Consider the following 19,736-nt stretch of genomic DNA (forward strand, 5'->3'; position numbering starts at 1 on the left):
TTCTGGCCGCCGCCGCCGCGCTAAGGCGGAGTAGGATGAGGCCCCAGGCCGCGGCGCCAGCGTCGGCAGGGGCAACAGCAGCTGAGGCAGCAGCTGAGGCAGCCGCGACGGCCGCGCCCCCCCCTCCTGACCTGGATTAGGCCCAGCAGCCCCGTGGCCGCCGCCGCCTCGCGGGGGGCGGGGTGGGGGAAGCGCTCGGTCTCCCCGCCCCCGCCCCCCTCAGGCTCCCGGCGCGACCCCGGCGCAGCCCGCGGCCTACCCTCGCGCCCCCTGCCCCGGGGGCTGGCATGAGTGGCCCCTCGGCGGCGCCGGGGCGCGGGGGAGCCGCCGCCTGAGCCCCCGGGCCTGCCGCCTTGGACCCCGCGGCGCCGGGCGAGCTCACCGCTGAGTGTGCGAGAGACCGGGTCACAGCTCTCTTCCTCCCCACCCCACCCCAGATCTCACGCACACACCTCAGCCCCGGAAGATGGGGAACTGCCTCAAATCCCCGACCTCGGATGACATCTCCCTGCTTCACGAGTCTCAGTCCGACCGGGCAAGCTTTGGCGAGGGGACGGAGCCAGATCAGGAGCCGCCGCCGCCATATCAGGTAGGGGAGGGTGTGTGTTGGCGAGAGACGAGAGGAGGCTGGGGCCCTCTGCCCTTGGCCTCCTCGGCCTAGCCTCGGGGGGCGTTGACCCTTCGGGGCTGGCCTTGAGGGTGTCTGCTGCCCAGTCCCAGAGTAGAGAACGACCCTTCTTGCCTTCCCCTTGGGCACGGTTTGGGGACAGTTTTCTGTCCTTGAGTTCAGGAATCAAAGTATGTGATCATATCCCCTTGGCCGGTGTCTGGTACTTAGCTTGTGGAATTAAGGATGACATGGTTTTCCTGCCTTTATGTCTGAGTTGTGTGATTTCCTCAACAGACAGCCAACAGGATTATGGGTTGTGGGTAGGTTGTGACCCCCCCTTTATTTATAATTGTGTTCTCGTTTATAGTCCTTCCCACTCCCCTATCTTTGTTAATTGGTTCTGTGGAACGCCTTTTTTACCATCTACTTGGGAGGTAGAATACCAAGTGGGGATTTTAGCCTCAGCTTCATAAAGAGTTACTTGTTTATATATACATATGTGGTAATTTTTAAGCTCCTCCTGTTTTTGCTCCACCCCTGTGACACACCTTTTAAATAAGTTGACTTAATAAAACCTTGATTATCTTTAACTTTGGAGACCTTTCAGCATGACTTGGAATTAGCCATCTGTTACTCTTTATCAAAAGACTCTTGAATGGGTCTTTCTCAATGATACTGCGAAAACTCCCAGGTGGGCTTCAATTCAGTTCTTCAGTATTTTCCTGGAGAGGTGGATTTTCTAACTGGGCAGTCTCCTTTGTTATGTGGTGACATCATTATCTAGTTTAGTGTTTTCCTTTCTCAATTCTGTGTAAACCAGTTTCTCATTATGTGATCACATATGCTGATTTCCGACCCCCTTCAAGGGTCTTCCATGCATATTAGTCCAACCTTTTTTGTAGCCTTGCAGAAGCTTATGTGTTTCAAGCTTACCAAACCAGGATGTTGACAATTCTGTCTTCACTCCAGGTGATCTTGCTGCTAGGAGCTTTTGCCCCAGGTTGCCCAGGTGAACATCTAATCCTCTTTAAGGACTCAGCTCACTGTCTACAGTCCTGACATTCCCTCCCTGAATTCCTGGATGTGTCCCCCACGAACCTTCCACATGAGCAATACCATGCCTAGAGTAATTTAGTATCTTTGTTCAGGCAGTTGTGGGTCTCCCCTCCCCTTGTATAAGATGAATTTGGGACATTTTCCAGGTGCTTTTCTACCCCAACATCTGACTCAGTAACTGAAATAAAGGAAGAATAGAAGCTCTGTTCTCACAGTCACATAAAAATGCAGTATTTACTATATTTATGTACCCCATTTCTCCCAACTTGCTTAAATTGCTCCAGGAGCAGATTCTAATACTAAATGAGATCTGGGTGTAGCAGGAATTGAGCTGAGAGCCTTGTACATGCTAGCAAAACACTACTACAGAGATACAATTCCAGCACCCCCCATCCTTTTTGAAAACAGTCTCATGAAGTCATGCAGTCAGACAGGCCTTCAACTACTGCCTCAGCTAGACTTAGAGGCCTATACCACCAGCCCTTTCTCTCAGGTGTCTATAGCTTACTGTTTCCCCCTCTACAATAGCTACTTAACAAATGTATTTAGTTAGGTGTCATAAGCAAACTTTTCCCCAAAAAGTCTATACCTCATAGTGTCTTTCTAGGAAAATTGAATATCTGACCCGTTTTCTCTGTTATCCTTACCGTAGTTTTGGAGTTTGTAGGAACTATATTTTTGTCCTTTCTAGAGGGACTAGATCCTGATGGGTTTTGTTATTTCCAGTAATTTTTTTGGATTGTGTTTTTTGACTGAAATCAAATGTGGTTGCCTTTTCCTGAAATGAATGAATGACCCGGATACTGATATGCAGAGTTAGTATGAATACAAAGAAAATGGTTACTTTAAAAGATGAGAACGTAAAAAGAAATTGTCTGGCATGGTAGCACATGCCTGTCATCCTAGTGCTTGGATGGAAGGCTGGGGTGGGAGGATTGCTGACAGCTCTCCACAGTGAGTTCTATCCTGGTCTGGGCTATAGAATGAATCCTTAGCTCAAGAGTTTTTAAAAAGAAAGCTGTAGAAATAATAATGCTCCCTTATACTATATTGCTAATATTTGTTTTTTACATGACTTGGGGAAGCATTAGTCCAAAGTAATAGTGTATAATTAGCATAATAGCCACAGTAGTGTTGACTTGTTGGTGGTACACACCTTTAATCTCAGAACTGGGGAGGCAGAGACAGGCAGATCTCTGAGTTTGAGGCCAGCCTGGTCTACAGATTGAGTTCCAGGACTGTCTTCAAAACAATACAGAGAAACCCTGTCTCAAAAAACAAAAACAAAACAAAACAAAAAACAGGCTGGCCATAGTGGCATACACGTTTAATCCCAGGAGTAGGGAGTTGGAGGCAGGGCAGGAGTTTAGTCCAGCCAGGGATAAAGAGTGAGACCTTGTCTCAAAGAACGAAGAATAGATTCAGTTGCAATAGAACTTTAAATGAAAAATGTCTGATTATAAAATTAAAGTAGCATGTGTTTGTATTCCCTCTGTGACTAGTACTTAAAACATAGTTCTCATATTTATGTTGTACAGTATTCAGGTATGCCAAGAGCTCTGTAAAGCAAAGGTCCAGCTATTTCTACTAACAGTATAACTGGCAGACATTATTTGGGCTTGACTCTCTGGGTTGGACGGGTAACTTAGTGGTAGAGTACATGCTTAGTATGTGGGGCCCTGGGTTTTATATGTACATCAAAAGGAAACATAGCTCAAAACAAACACCATTATGACCAGCGTTTGCTTGGAGTCCTTATTTGTTTCTTGGGTGTTTGTTTCTTATTTTCTTTATTTCTCTTGTCTTTTGAGACTGGGTCTCCTCTGTCTGAGACAGAGCTCCTGACTCAACCTCTTGAGTGAGATTACAGGTGTGAGCACCATAGCAGGTTCTGGTTTCTTTAATAACCTCCTATGTGGTCCTGGTTTCACCCTTCTCTATACCATGTTCTCAACATAGCAGCTAGAGTCATGGAACCAAGGCACTCTCCTAAGCACCTTAATGGATCCATGGTTAATTCTTACAGTGTTCTCTACTCTTGGCCTCCTGACTGTTCTTAAGATAGTGTAGGTCTCAGATGTTTGTCCTGATCTCCCTAGGTTTCACCATGAATGCATGACTGATTCCCTTTTTGTTTTTTATAGTGGGGGAAATTTTGGGTGAGGAACTGTACTACTGGAAATCAAACACAGGGTCTCACACATGCTAGGCAAATATTGTGTTACATTCCTGAAACTTTTTAAAAGGCAGGGTCACTTGTAGCCCAGGCTGGCTTCCAAGTGATGATATTGAAGTTCTGATAATCATATGGTAACACACCTGTAATCTCTAAAACAGGAAAGTTCAGGGCAGTCTAGGTCACCTGACTTACTTGTCTTTAGGAAGAAAATAAGAAAGCAAATGCCAATAATATTAAATATAAGAATTGGTTTAAAACAAGTATTATATTTTTGTCCTACATATTTATCGTCTGCCACAAAGTATACATTGTATGGAAGAATGCTTGAAATCTCTATCCATAAAGTATTAGTGTGTTAATTTGAGGATGACACTCTTGTTGAGGAGCTTATGTAGATCAGTGTGTCAATTTTACAGTATTTTTATAGATTGTCCTGTTCATCCTACAATACATGGTAGTCTATACTTTTAATTTTTTTCCTTGACTAGTGAGATATTTTATACTCAGGAGATTTTTGGTTTTGCTTATATGTATCCCAAGCTTCAGCATAAGCTATAAACCGTTGGCTGACCTTGACCTTCAGTAGCTTCCCAAGTGCTGGGATTACAGGCTTTCATCGCCACACCCATGTTACTCTTCTGTGATGCTAGGCAGCCGCCTTCAGCTCTCCTTCAGCCAGGGTATCACTGATACTTTTGAACTGTACTGTGTTACTAAGCTATGGTGTTGGTAGGGAAGATAACACTAAATGCATCTTCAACCTAAGGATATTTTCGATTTACTGTAGGTTTATCAGGGTTAGTTTCACTATAGATCAAGGAATGTCTTTAGTTTAAAATGGATTGTTTTGAAGACAGGGTCTCATAGTATATAATCCAGGCTGGCCTTGAACTTCAGACATTCTTGCTTCACCCTCCCAGGTGCTAGGATTTCAAGTGGGAGCCATCATGTCTAGCTAAGTTTGAGTCATCTCCTGTTCTATACTTTTTGTTGTGGTGATAGACAGGATCTGATGCCCTAACTCTAGTCCTACTCAAGGACTATAGCTAAGGTTTTCTTTTGGGAGTATGGTTGTGTGTGTACATCTATATATGGAGGCTGGATGACAACCTTAGCTACCATTGCTCAAATGCCGTCACCTGAATTTTTTTGAGATACAGGGTCTCATTGGTTTGGTGCAAGGTTGGTTGGCTGGGGAGCCCCACAGATCCATCCATCTGCCTTCAGCTACCCAGCTCTACCAAAGTCAGCTTTTTTAACTGCAGGCACTTTACCATCTTTCCTTTAGCTTTAGACCCACATGAACCTAGTGCTTACATGTAAAATATAAAAAAGAACACCTTTCACAAACCAGCATTTATATTTTGGATATTTTAAATTATGATTGAATAAGGCTTCTCTTTGTGTTATGGCCATTTGCTTGTGTGACTATACATGGAGGCCAGAGATTTTTTGTTTTTGGTTTTTTGAAACAGGGTCTTTGTGTTTGTGAGATAGGGTCTCTCTGAATCTGAACCTCATCAATTTGGCTGAATTCGCTGGCTCCTTTCCAGTACTGAGATTACAGATGTAATGTGCCTGACTGTGCCCTGTCAGCCTATATTTGGGTGGGTGCTGGTGATCCAAAATCAAGCGCTCATGAGGTGAGCTGAACCCACAGTTCTGAATAAAAGGTCTAGTCTAGAGGATTTGGAGAGATGGTTCAGAGGACCTGACTTTTGTTCCCAGCACTTACATAGTAGGTTACAACTACAGTTTGAGGGGATCCAACACCCTCTCCTGGCCTTGTGGGTTCCTCCATGCATTTGGTATACAAACGCAGGCACAAACAACAATCTATTCATATACTTTTTAAAAGTAGCTTCTCTTTAAAAATGAGGACTGGAGAGATGACTCAGCAGTTAAAAGTGTTGCTTCTCCTGCAAGACCCAAATTCAGTTTCCACCAACCACATTGGTCTCTGTGGTTTTTTGCATGTGTATGGTTTACATACATAAAATATATTTGCTTAAGTTGCCCTTGCTTGTCTGAAACTAGTTATATAGAACAGATAGCAGTCCAGAGAAGGTGTGTTCTACCATACCTAGCTTAGCTGTTAGTAATTTCATAATTTTTGTTTTTCCAGATCCACTTCTTAAATGAGAATGATATAGTAAGCTTCAAATTTTCTCATTGGTGTACACAGCACTATAAATACTGTAGAAATGCAGGAGGTGGAGGCAGACATTCAAGGCCAACCTGCATGACATCAGACCTTGTTTGAAAAACAAATCAAAATATTGACACCCAGTGACTATTTGACTGACTAGCATAGAAGTGTGCCTTTTTCTCCTGTATTAATTCTCATTAATTCCTGCAACATAGCTTAATTGATGTCTTCTCTACCCTTTCCCTTCTACCTTGTCCCAGATCAGATCCATGGTGGATTAATCCTTAGTGGTTCTTTGTGACTAATCACTGATCTCTTAGTACTCAAAGTTGTGGTTTCACTCTGCCTTTCCAGTTCTTTTATAGCCCCGTATTTTCTCTTATACAACTTGTAGTTCAACTGGACTGAACAGTTTTGCCTTCTCTGGTTCAGTTTTGTTGCTGGTGCACATGTGTGCCCATGCAACTTCAGGTGCACTTGTGTGGGCATAAGTATAATAAGCTGCTTTTGATGTACTGTTAAAACATTTGAAGTATACATTTTCTTGGGATTTTGTTTTTGAGACAGGATTTCTTTCTAACATTTCTGGCTGTCCTGGAACTTGTTCTGTAGACCACATTGGCCTTGAACTCAGATCAGAGATCCACCTACCTGTGCTGAGTGCTGGGATTAAAGGTGTACACCACCACTACCCAGCTATGGCTGGATTTTTTTAATTGTTTTTTTTTATTTATTATTTATGAGGAAGTGACACATGTCACAGTACACATGTGGAGGTCAGGATAACTTGCAGGGATTCTCTTTCCACCATGTGTGTTCTAGAGCTCAAACTCTGGCTCTAAACATGGTGACACCTTTAATGCCAGCATTTGGAGACAGAGCCAGATGGATCTCAGTGAATTCCTGGACAGCCAGAGCTATGTAGAGAGACCGTGTTAAAGAATTTTTTTAAGTTAAGAATTTAATTTAAAGGCGTTGGTGGCACACGCCTTAATCCCAGCACTCGGGAGGCAGAGGCAGGCGGATCTCTGTGAGTTCGAGGCCAGCCTGGTCTACAGATCGAGTTCCAGAACAGCCTCTAAAGCCACAGAGAAACCTTGTCTGAACCCCCCCCAAAAAAAGCTTTAAGGAGTTGGATAACCAATTAGGAGCTTATCCTTGTTGAAGAGATCCTTATCAGCTGTCACTAGTTGACTATAATTCTTTATCAAGAGGTGAGGTCTGGTGAGAATTCTCCCTTCCATGTTAGCGTGTGTGTTCCCCCAACCCAAAGAAAACCATTTTTCGAACAGGAAGTAGTATATACACATGTCAAACTGTTTCCTTTTCCCTGTCATACAAAAATTAATGCTCCATACACCTAAATGTAAGAACTACACTCATGCAATATTGGTGGTGGTGGGGGTTGTTAATGTGTTCATACAGACTGGGCTATAGAAAAACAAAACCAAACTGCAAACAATATATCCTCATGGTCTTGGGTTAGATAAAACTTGCTTAAATCTGATGCCAAAAGCTCAAGTGATCAGAAAATATACTTGTCTCATCAAAATTAAAAACTTGTGCTGTGGCAGCTGGAGGTATATAGCTCAGTGGGAGAGCACTTGTCTGACATGTTCAAAGCCCTGGACAAGATCCTTTGCACCTTCAGCAAAGGAAACAGACACGTGGACTACTATTGAGACTTTATTGTTTTATTAAAAATTAACTCAGGAGTTAAGTACTAGGGAATAAACCTGAGAGATACACTGACTAATGGAGAAATGATCACCTGCTTTCTTCACCTTCCTGGATTGAAAAACCTGCCCATCTTCCTATCCCCCTCTATTCCTTCTCTGTGTCCCTATAGCTTCCTCTGAGTAGGCCAGAAAGCTGTATGGTCCTCTGTCCCGCTGAATGTGGACTCCCACCCTCCATTGGCAGTCTCTGAGAGGTAAAACAAACAAATCTCCTGCAACATACTACAAAGAACAATAGGTGAAAAGATTCATAGACAAAAATCTTCACAAGTCATTTGACCTATAAAAAAGATGGTCCTAATTTTTAAAAAGAGCAGCAAACCAAAAGATGATTAACACTATTCACAATCAGCTACCATTTCATACCTACTAGAGTGGTTAAAATAAGTTCTGGTGATGGTGAGAAAACTGGGACTATCACTTAGTCATTCCTGTAAATTCAAAGTGGTTTTGGAGTTGGCAGTTCTTCAAAAGCTTGTGTGTACCAGAGAAATGTCCAAAGTGTATTTTCTTTTATTTATTTATTTATTTATTTATTTATTTATTTATTTATTTATTTTGCTTTTTTTGAGGCAGGGTTTCTCTGGCTTTGGAGGCTGTCCTGGAACTAGCTCTTGTAGACCAGGCTGGCCTCGAACTCACAGATATCCGCTTGCCTCTGCCTCCTGAGTGCTGGGATTAAAGGCTTGCTTCACCAAGCAAGCATAAATGCAGTTCTAATACATGCTAGAGTGTAGGTAAGCTTTGAAAGCATTCTGAGTGAACGGCCTGCCACAAAAAATTGCTAAAATTCCCTTCCCCCTTTGAGGCAGTATCTCATACTGTAGCCCAAGTTATCATAAAATTGACTATGCTCAGGCAGGCCTTGAACTCAATCCTTATGCCTAAGGATTCTGGTACTGGAATGGAAGGCAGCCACTCACTACACCAGGCAAAAGGATATATAATGGTATAATTCTGTCTACAGGAGATGTGCAAATAGGCAAATCTACAAATACAGGTAATGAAGGCAGGAAGGAGAACAAAATTCTCTAAAATTGATAATGCATAATTTTATGAACATGAAAACCTACAAAATAGTATTTAATTGTGTGTGTGTGGAGGGGTGCCTAAGTACATGTTTGCTTTATTTTGTGTGGAGGGAGAATGGGGAAAAGGGTAGGAAGTAGTTGTGCAATGACCCATGTGTAGAGGCTGAACATTTAGAAGTTCTCTCCTTTACCATGTTCCTGGGTAGTCTGACTGGGTATGACAGGCTTAGTGACGAGTTCCTTTAGCTGTTGAGCTGTTTTCTCTAGCTCTGAAATTAATTTTAGACAGGACTTCACTATGTATCTCTGTAGAACTCACTACATAGACCAGGCTGGTCTTAAACTCACATATCTGGGTCTGCTTCCTAAGCACTGGGATTAAAGGTGTACACCACAATGCCTGACTACAAGTTTTTTTCTGCCTTTGTGTGGGTATGTGCACAAGAGTGCAGATACCCACAGAGGTCAGAAGAGAGAATCATCATATCCTCTGGAGTTGCAGTCATCTGTGAGCTCACCCAAATGGTAGAGTTCTTGTTTGCTTAATCTACGTGAAGGTTTGGATGTGAGGATGTATTGGACACATCATCTTATAGATGTAGCACATGACTAATCTCAGCATCTCAGGATATAGAAGCAGGAGGATCAGAAGTTCATCCTTGGCTTCTAAACAAGTGTAGGCTACATGAGAACCTGCCTTAAACAAAAATACCAGCCCACCTCCTTGGTTGGAGTGCTCTTTTCAGACATGCAGGCCACTCTGGCTTAATACTATTAAATATAAAGTGTTTTCCTATCATAGATGATATGCAGGCTTTTATTTCTCCTCGTATGTATCATGTAAATGTAATCTTGCTTTGTTGCTCTTCTCCCCCTACCCTTTATGGTCAAAATGAATCATCTGAACTAAAGCATACACTGATACCAACTATTCCGAATCTTCCTTTTTATGAACTTACATGTAAGTGTGGCAAAACTTAGAGAAACATTCCCAGTAAGAGACTGCAGCTGGAGAGGAGGTGGTGCCAGCAGCATCGTTGAAGGAGAAAAATCAAGAGTGAGCTTTCATTTCCTGCTGGTTGAAAATATACAGCTGTTGGTGACAGACTGCATTCTTTAGAAGTGACTTTATTTTTCCTTCACCACAAGCCAGACTTGTACTATTTCCAGCCTTGGATATTATTTAGGCATGTCCCATTGCATTGTTTTAGTTTCAGAAATTGTATCATTCTCTAACTTGAATAAAACAATTTGAGAGGGGGTCTCATGTAACATAAGCTGTCCTCAAATTTGCTGTGTTATCAAGGATATTTTCTGCCTCCATCCGAATTGCTGAGTTTACTCTGCCATGCTGGAACTAAATCTAGCTTTATAGTACAGACATACTTTACATTTTCTCTTTTGGGGGAGTGAAGGGGCAGAGTTTCTCTGTGTGGCCCTGGCTGTTCTGGAACACAGTATGTTGACCTCTGCCTCATGCTCAGATTAAAGGCACATTTTACATTTGCATTTGTTTCTTTGGGGCGGGGGGTTCAAGACAGGATTTCTCTGAAGCTTTGTAGCCTGCCTGGAACTCACTCTGTAGACCAGGCTGGCCTTGAACTCACAGAGATCCTCCTGCCTCTGCCTCCTGAGTCCTGGGATTAAAGGCATGCTGCCTGTCATTTGTTTCTTTCTTGGTTTATGTTAAGGTTAGGACCCAAGTATTATTGACAAAATTTGTTATTCTATATAGGAGCTGGAAATGTACAAGGCCATGGGTTTGATCTTCAACACAACAGCAAATGTTATATAGAATTTTCTTAGTTTTTCAAAACATGCCTTTTTTTTTTGAGGGGGTGAGTATTTAACCCCATTTACCTTTGTCCTGTCTGAGCATTTTAATCACCATATTTTTTTATCTTCTGTTTATTTTATAGTACTGCAGAATTATCTGGAGGAACTTTTTATTTTGAAATTATCCCCTTAGGGCAAATACTTTTCATATCTCCCCCCTCAGCCCCCCTGAAGATTCATGCGAGAAACAAGTATTAAGGAAAATACTATTTTTGAAGTATATTTGCTTCTCCAGTTATGAATCCCATATTGTAAGCATGGGCTTACACATCAAGACCCTGTTTCAAAAAGGCTTGAGATGGCTCAGCAAATAGCTATTCCAAATGTGAACCTGAGTTCAATCCCCTGGGTCCACATAGTAGGAGAGGATGAACTCTCCCAAGTTCTCTGACCTCAGACACTAAATACAGAAATATAACTAAAGGGGGAAAAATCAGAATAAAGGGAAAGGAAGAAGTTGGAGGAATCAGGATAAACTAGCTACTTTGGGTGACTAAATGAGGTCATCATAGAGCGGCCTAGATGCCGAGCTCCTGTATTATTTGTGCTTTCCTTACCTCTTTATTTAGTTGAGATTTGCACCTAGAACTTGGTATATAGATCAGGCTGGTCTTAAAGCTAGAAGCAATCTTGCCTCTACTTCCACTGTGCTAGGATTATATGTATGTATCAGATCACTTGCCAGTATAACATTAAAAAAGGGCAGGGATCTTCTGATTGGCTGTGTGGAACCCTGAGGTTCAGGGGTATTAATATGCCAAAAGTGCCAGGTCTGAAATTCTATGAAATGCATTTCCTTCCCCTCCCCCAATCATACTTTAAACTCATAAACCTAGATAGACAACTTGGAAATTCACAGTTAAGAAGGTTGTAAAAGGAACAGAAATACAGTTGGTTTTGGAACCAAGTTAAATGAGTATATGAGTTATATGAGTACCTTAAATTTTCTATTTTGTTTTGTTTTTTGAGACAAGATTTCTCTGTGTATTCCTGCCTGCCTCTGCCTCACAAATGTGGGGAATTAAAGGCATGCCCCCCCCAAATCAGGCAGATTTGAGTTGGAATTATTTGTCTGGAGCACAGATTAATTACTGTTAGATCAAATGCAAAGTAACTGGTTACAGCTAGTGGACTCATACATTATTCTTGTGAAAATATAAGGGCCTTTCCATTAAAAAACAACTAGTCTTCAAGTATGTTTTGGCAAGCTTCCTACTGATGCTTTGTGCTTACAGACTTTTGAAGGCCAATGTTTCTACTAATTAGTGGTTTTTCATAAACTCACAATTATTTTTGTGCTGTTTCCTTGTATATAGAAAATGATTAATTGGTAAACATTTAAGGCTCATATTTTGAGGTAAGAGGAGGTGGCAGAAGTGAGTACACTCCTAAAAATATACTTCCAAAACAAAACCAAAATATTCAAGTGTTATGGCTTGAACTCAAGCTTTAATTAGGTATTTAACAATGGGCTACAGATTCCAGGAAATGTTTGATACAATAAACTGAAATGAAACCTTAGGGTAGGTTACATTTTTAGTAGCCTTTGTTCCATCCTATCAAAGACTGTGCTGTACAAAGGAGCAGAGCCTTTAATCCCAACATTGAGGCAGGTAAAGTTGGAGGCTACCCTGGTCTGCATAGAGAGACCTTGGCTTAAACTAAAGATGAAAAGAAACAGGAACAAATATAGACAGCCCTTGTCATAATGACTTTATAAAATTTACTTTCACTATTATCCAATGGATTTTTTTTCCAAGTTTTTGAGTCAAAGTCTCATTGTATTGCTCAAGCTGGCCCCTACAACTCACAATGTAGCCCTGGCTGGCCTTGATTTTCAATCTCTGTTGGGTGTGTGAGACCACATCTGGCTCCAGTACATTTCTTTGTTGATTTTGAAATGCTGTTCTGCAGTCATAGAGTAGCAGAGTTATAATCCTAGCTGATACATATTTAAGCTTTCATGTGTATTAATGTACAATGGTAAGGACAACACTTAAAATTGCCACTTAACCTTTATAGTAATCCTCTTTAAATATGAGAAGTTGAGGCACAAATGTTATAACTTGATCAATCTTATACGTAGTTAATAAGCAACATAGTAGGACTTGTCTGCATTGAAATTTGCTTACTAAATATCTAAGATGAAGATGCCCACGTTCTTAGTTATAGCATAAAGGGTCTCTCTTGATCATATAGACTGCTGCTTGATTATCCAGCCTCCCACTTAATACAAGGCCCAGTGTATGTATGTATGTATGTATGTATGTATGTATGTATGTATGTATGTATGTCCTTCTCTGGCTAAGTAATTTAATAGACCCCACAAAATGGGTTTTAATTTTTTTCCTGCACTTTTCATATTTAGGAGCAAGTTCCCGTTCCTGTCTATCATCCAACACCTAGCCAGACTAGGCTAGCAACTCAGTTGACTGAAGAGGAGCAAATTAGAATAGCTCAAAGAATAGGCCTTATACAGCATCTGCCTAAAGGAGTTTATGACCCTGGAAGAGATGGATCAGAAAAAAAGATCCGAGAGTAAGTAATACTTTTTTGTGTGTAGCTTTTTTTTTTTTTTTGATTATACTGGAGATTGAACCTAGGTGTTCCACTAAGCTGTAATTCCAACCATAAACTTTAGCTTTCTGAATTTGGCTTTTTATGGTTTTATGAAATTCTAGACTGGAAAACCCAAGTTAAATATAGCAATAAAGGAGAAGTCTTGCATTCTGACCAATATAGCTGTTGCGTGTTCATTTACATGACATTTGATGACAGTTAAAACCATTTACCTATATAAATGTGACATTTCTGGTAGTTTTATTTTATGAAAGCAATTTATCAGTTTTCCAAGGAGTTTTTAAAAAAAGAGTTAAATCTCTTGAACTCTGAGCTAAATTAAATTGTCCTCAGTATTTATACCCCATCACATGCCAAATACATACTAAAACTTTAGGCACAAAATGTTTACTGTAGTTTTATTGAGGGGTAAAAATATAAACACCATAAATGTCCAACAATAGAGGTATAGTTGAGTAATCACAGCACTTAGGTAGCAGAGGCTGGCAGATCTCTTGAGTTTGAGGCCAGCCTGGTCTACACATTGAGCTCCAGGACAACACAGCAAAACCCTGTCATGAAAAAGACTTTATTAGGGCATTTGGCTATATTATTTTTCTAATTGTTGTGATAAAACAACTAGCAAGCAATTTAAGGGAGGAGGGCTTTATTCTAACTCATGATTTCAAGGGAACCCCAGTCTCATAGTGGGAAAGGCATGGCAACAGGACTTCTTCTTGTCCATGTTGTAGGACTGGGTGGTGACTGTTCACATGGTGCTAATAGACAAGCTGAGAACTAGAATGGAACAGTGTGTTAGTGACTTTGTGAAACACTGGCCAAAGCAACTTGGAGGGAAAAGGTTACTACTGTCCATCATCCAGGGAAGTTAAGAGGGCACGGAGAAATGATGCTTACTAGCTTACTCCCAACATGGCTTGCTCAACTTGCTTTTCTATACCTCCCAGTAACACCTGCCAGGATTAGCACTGCTAGCAGTGGTCCAGACCCTCCCATGATAATTATTAATAAAGAAAATGCCAGCATAGATGGCAAGGCTGTATGCCCTTCAGGCCTGTGTAAAGATTTTACTAGCCAAACAGTGTTATGGCTGGGGTCCAAGTATTCAAACACATAAGCCCATGGGGAAAAAGTTTGTCATTAACCGCAACCATTAAAAATTTTTTAGTGATATGAGAGAATTCTTTCATAACTTCTGAAAGTAATTTTTTCAAGCCTAATGAATTTTATTTTACAGGGACAACTATTTTGAGAAATAACTTACCAACACAGATCATCTAATTTACTATATTAATGTTTGTTTGAGCTATAGCACCATTTGATTAATACTGGTACTTAAGAGCAAGGGCTGCCTAGAGGTACTAGCTTTGAACTTCTGTAGAGTTTGGTTTCTTCTTAAACCTATAGAAAAATGCAGTAGACTTGAAAATGTGCTAAGAAGACATTTCTAACTTACTGCCTCCCCAGTGCTGGGATTAAAGGTGTGTTACCACTGCCTGCCAAACTCACAAAAATCCACCTGCTTCTGTCTTCAGAGAACTGGAAGGATAAAAGTGCACCACCACTCCAGGTCCAGCTACAGTTTGTACATGCTGTTGATAATGAAAATTACTGCTGTTTACTCTGAAAACTCAATGCAAGGAAACAGTTGCTCTGATTTCCTACCTAAAGCATCACAGATGTCTCCTGTAATAATGTAACTATTTTCAGGCACAGCATGAGTTTCTCTTTACTCAATTTAGTTGCTCTCAAGGCTTAACTTATAAGAGACCAATATTGCTCATCACATGTTAGGAAAATTTCAATTTGTATGCTTTGAGTTAACAGGGGAACTTTTAAAAATATTTTGAAGATATATTTACCTTAGGTGTGTACTTTGCTTGTGTGTGCATTTGGGTTAACTGCCTTTGCAAAGAATGTTCTGGGATAGACCACTTAGGTAAAATTTCCTTTCTTCCTTGTCTCTACAGGTGTGTGATCTGTATGATGGACTTTGTTTATGGGGACCCAATTCGATTTCTGCCGTGCATGCACATCTATCACCTGGACTGTATAGATGACTGGCTGATGAGATCCTTCACGTGCCCCTCCTGCATGGAGCCAGTTGATGCAGCACTGCTTTCGTCCTATGAGACTAATTGAGCCAGGGTCTCTCGTCTGACTTCAAGTGAACCATCGTTTTGGGTGGTTTTGATCTTTTGTCACTGAGCCCAAAGAGCCAGGGATTAGGAATTAAGATCATGCACAAGTTTCCTAAAAATCCCTGGATGGCTGCAGATGTTGAGGAAAGTATGTGATATTTTAGAGACTTACGGGGAAAGTAGGATGGATGGTATTTATGTAAAGCCTTGACCCAGTGTTTAAGATACAATTGTTATTAGACCTTGTTCTTGCTCCAGTACATAGGAATTGTGTAAAGTGTTACAGCAACTGTACATGTTTAAATTGTGTGTGTTGAAGATTAGGAAAAAGATAGTTATTTTTCCTAAATGAAATAAGTTTCTTCTCCCTTCCACCCAAATTCTTTTCTGAAAAGTTACTGGCATTTGGGTCAAGGTTTTATTAAAAGCTACATTTTATAACACTGGCACAAAAAAGTAGTTGTAAGCTTGTTTGCACAGTTCTTTTTTTCCATTGGAAATGGAATTCATTGCCTTAGGTCTTTTTAAATAGTGTATTATATCGTTGGGGCTGGCTCTGTGCTTGAAAACCAGTTTATTTATAACCTGTTGTAAGTGCTATATTCTGTTTGCAGTTAGGAAATGCAGAATTCAAAGTGATCTCCTAGCTTGTAAGCAAACTGAGATGCACTATCCCTTTTCTATTAAAAATGAGTTGATGTGTCAGGAAACCAACGCTAGCAAAATTGATTTGATATCCCCTTCCTTGTGTGTCTTATCTTATTGTTTGGTTGTTAATATGGTGATAATTGAAAGTCAAGTTGAACTTTAAATATTAATATTTCTGATTTATTGAGCTTTGAACTATGCCACCACACTTATGTAAAAATGAAGGTGGCACCATGGTGAAACTTAACAAGTAGTTTTTCAGCTGTAACAGTTTTGATTCTCTTTCCTATGACCTCTTTCCCTGCTGTCTGGAACCACAGCAAAAGGATACTGCATCTCTTATTACTGTAGTGCTGAGGTTATGGAGTTACAGAAACACATCTAGTCTGTTTCTTGGAGAAGTGTCTGTTAAGTCTTGCTAGGTGACTGACAAGAAAGGTAAATGTGTTTCATGTTTCACATACCAATGCAGCAGGATTTGTATAACCACATGACTGCATAGTTGTGATCTCAAAGGAACTTCTCCTTCCTTTTTCTTGCAATTAATGTAAGAATACTCCAAGTCTCTAAACTTCTCAAGTGTTCGAGGTAGAGATGGTCTAGTAAAGATGTAATGTTTTACCCATTTAGCATGTGTTATTTTTCCTTCTGTTCTCAAGGTGATTTGTTCCTTCAACTCAGTGATATTGTAGTTAAAAATGATGAGCAAAAGAGCTCTCCACCTAACAAATCAGAAATGATTCTTTTATATTGTGTTGAGTATCTAACACTTTTTTACATCAAAAGTTTCTTGAAGGTTCTTCCTCATTGCATTATAGAAGAAATTATGTCATAGTTAATTGACATCCAATCATGTTGCTTAATTTCCCAACAAACTCCATGATGGTATGAATTAATGATGAACTTGGAAAATACTGAAATTAGATTATCAGGTTCTGTTAAATTGTTACATATATCTTGCTTAATTTCTGTTTATTAATTTATATCCACCCAATTATAAAGTAAATTTGGAGGAAACAGCTGGAGTTGTGCTATATTTTCAGTGATAATTCTTTTTATTATTATATTTTCTAATTATACACATTTGTGTCATCAAATATTATAGTCAGACTTTTTTCCTAGGTTCTCAAAATTAGTAAATGAATTTTCCCAGTTGTCTTTCATGTTGCAGTCTTTGGTTTAAAAAAAAAACAAAAACAAAAACTTGAGCCTTAGGGACCAGTAGAGAGCTGAGTACTCTTGGGCACTTCCTGTATTTGTCTTTATTCTGCATATACCATGTTAAGATTATAATAGAGCCATGAAGGGCTTAAAGTTAAGAACTGGGCCGGGCGGTGGTGGCGCACGCCTTTAATCCCAGCACTCAGGAGGCAGAGGCAGGCAGATCTCTGTGAGTTCGAGGCTGGGCTGGACCGACAGCCTCAAACAATACAGAGAAACCCTGTCTCATAAAACCAAAAAAAAAAAAAGTTAAGAACTGGTTACATGTTTCCAAGCTTTAAAAAATCTACACATAAGCTTAATTACTTTCAAGTTTATGTATTTTTTTAAAGACTATATTTGTTCTATATCTCTGTGTGTATGTCAGGCAAAAATAGGCAAGTCAGCTTAGGGTCATCCTTTAGTCATTCCAAGTCATTGTCTTTATAGATCAATTTAAAGCATAGAGAAGTATTTCTCATTGCTTTGTATTTACTACCATCTGGTCACATTCTTATAAGTAATCTCTTAAATTGGTATTGGAAGATTTACTCCCACCCCTGTGTTGTATATCTGTGTATTATCTCACAGAACATAGGGCATTAAGGTTCCTTACATGAAACATACCTTTGTTGGGGAAAGCATTTTTAGAATTTTATTTATGTGTATGGGTATTTTTGCCTACATGTCTAACACTGTATCAAATCCCCTGGAAATGGAGTCAGTTGTGAACCTCCATGTGGGGCTGGGAATTGAGTCCTCTCTGGGAACAGCCAGTGCTGAGCCATCTCTCCTACCCAGAAAGAAGCATTTAAAAAACCTTGTTAAACCAGCATGACCTGTGGTCTTGACTTAGAGTGGTAAGGAGAGAAGGTGAGTTTCTTAGATTTACCTGATTAAGTATATCAGTGATATGCTGGCATGTGAAGCTCAGTGCTAGAGTACCTCCCTTCCTCACTAGAGGCCCTGAGTTCAACCTCAGTACCAACAACAGTATCATTACCTATGAAAGAAACAATCTACTCTTCTATGAGATAGGATCTTACCTTGAAACCCAAGCTGGCCTAGTATGCACTGTGTAGTTCAGGTAGACTTGTGGCAATCCTCCTGTCTTGGTTTCCTCAATACTGGGATTATGGGTATAAATTACCATTTATAGCAGTAGCAGTCATTTCTTAGTCATTTGCTTGAACCTAAATGCAAATGTATCTTAACTAAAGTAATAAGCTCAAACTAATTTTTAACCTTTAGTTTTGAAATTTATGAACACAGGGAAAGTTGTTGGCTTTTATTAAATTTACCTACTTGAATTTAAGTATCCTTATGGGTTGGGGGAAAGAAGCAGCAAAAACACAGTTTGTGACACCTGATTGACCTGTTTTCCAAAGCAGTGTCAAAAATGGTCCGTGAAAGGATTTTCACTGTTTGTGTTAGAGAAGCCTGGGGAGAGTAAATCTAATTTTTCAATCTCTGTAGTAATTACTTTTCTGTTACTAAAGGACGAATTTATTTAGGATCACTTGCTCCAAAGGACAGGCTAGATTTACATAATGGTAGTGAAGTCATGAAGCAGGGGCAGCAAGCTGAGAGATGCCACCTCTCATCTGCACACAGGAGGAAAAGAGCAAGGCCTGGAAGTGGGGTATGGCTGTCAGTCCAGTTCAGAATTACTTTTTCACGAAAAACACTGAACGTTAGGCACTGATGGCTAACATTGACGAAAGTATCACTCTTTATGTAAGACTTGTGAGTATCACGTGTGTGTACACCTGAAGGTCAGAGAACAATCTGGGGTATTGAAAAGGAGGTCCCGCTTGGAGAGGACCTTCTTGTGTGTCTTTAACTTTGTCTCTTCTGGGTCTAGTTCAGCTCTAGGTCCTCAACTTGGGACATGGCTGTGCCTCAGCACCTTGAATCTTCTGGACCCTGCCCTCTGCTCTACAGTTTCCATACACTGTGTGCCTCTGTGTAGGGGCGGGGCGGGCATCGAGGAGAGAAAGATGGGCGGGGAGAATGTAAGTAGGTGCCATAGTGTGCATGTTGGGGTCAAGATAATTTTGTAGAGTTGGTTCTCTACTTCTACCATTACATGACTATGAAAGGCCAACTCTTACCAAGTAATGATCTAATTCTGGTGAAAGAAGGCACAATATTTTTGTGTTTCAGACAAACCAGAAACAGTTGAAATTGTAGGCCACATTTAACCCCAGATAATCCATTCTTTACATAGTAGCTAAAATGTTATGGATCAGTTGAATGATGTTATCCGCCAGCTTAAAACTCCTGTTTAACTGAAGATAAAATCCAGCCAGGCAGCGTTGGAGTGCACCTTTAATCCCAGCACTCAGGAGGAAGAGGCAAGTTTAAGGCCAGTCTGATCTATCTACAGAGCCTGGACAGCCAGGGCAACACAGAAACCCTGCCTAGAAACATGAAAAGACAATCCAAACTGGGATGAAATGGCTGGCTGCCTCTTTTCATAGGCCTCTGCCATCTGGCCTATCAGAATAAGCCCCACAAAAGTATGACACTTGTTTTATAAATGAAACGAAACTTTAATGAATCTG

The 19,736-nt window shown here is 40.5% G+C and overlaps 1 protein-coding gene across 1 annotated transcript; it reads left to right on the plus strand.

Moving 5' to 3' along the window:
* The first annotated feature begins 5 nt into the window (after positions 1–5).
* On the plus strand, positions 6–16,986 carry Rnf11 (ring finger protein 11). Its single transcript, XM_005072116.4, has 3 exons — positions 6–589; positions 12,969–13,138; positions 15,151–16,986. The coding sequence occupies exons 1-3, from the start codon at positions 467–469 to the stop codon at positions 15,320–15,322; spliced, it is 465 nt and encodes a 154-aa protein (XP_005072173.1). The 5' UTR covers positions 6–466; the 3' UTR covers positions 15,323–16,986.
* Positions 16,987–19,736: the final 2,750 nt, after the last annotated feature.

The sequence above is a fragment of the Mesocricetus auratus genome, unplaced genomic scaffold, assembly GCF_017639785.1.
Source record: "Mesocricetus auratus isolate SY011 unplaced genomic scaffold, BCM_Maur_2.0 Super-Scaffold_100014, whole genome shotgun sequence".
NCBI lineage: Eukaryota > Metazoa > Chordata > Mammalia > Rodentia > Cricetidae > Mesocricetus > Mesocricetus auratus.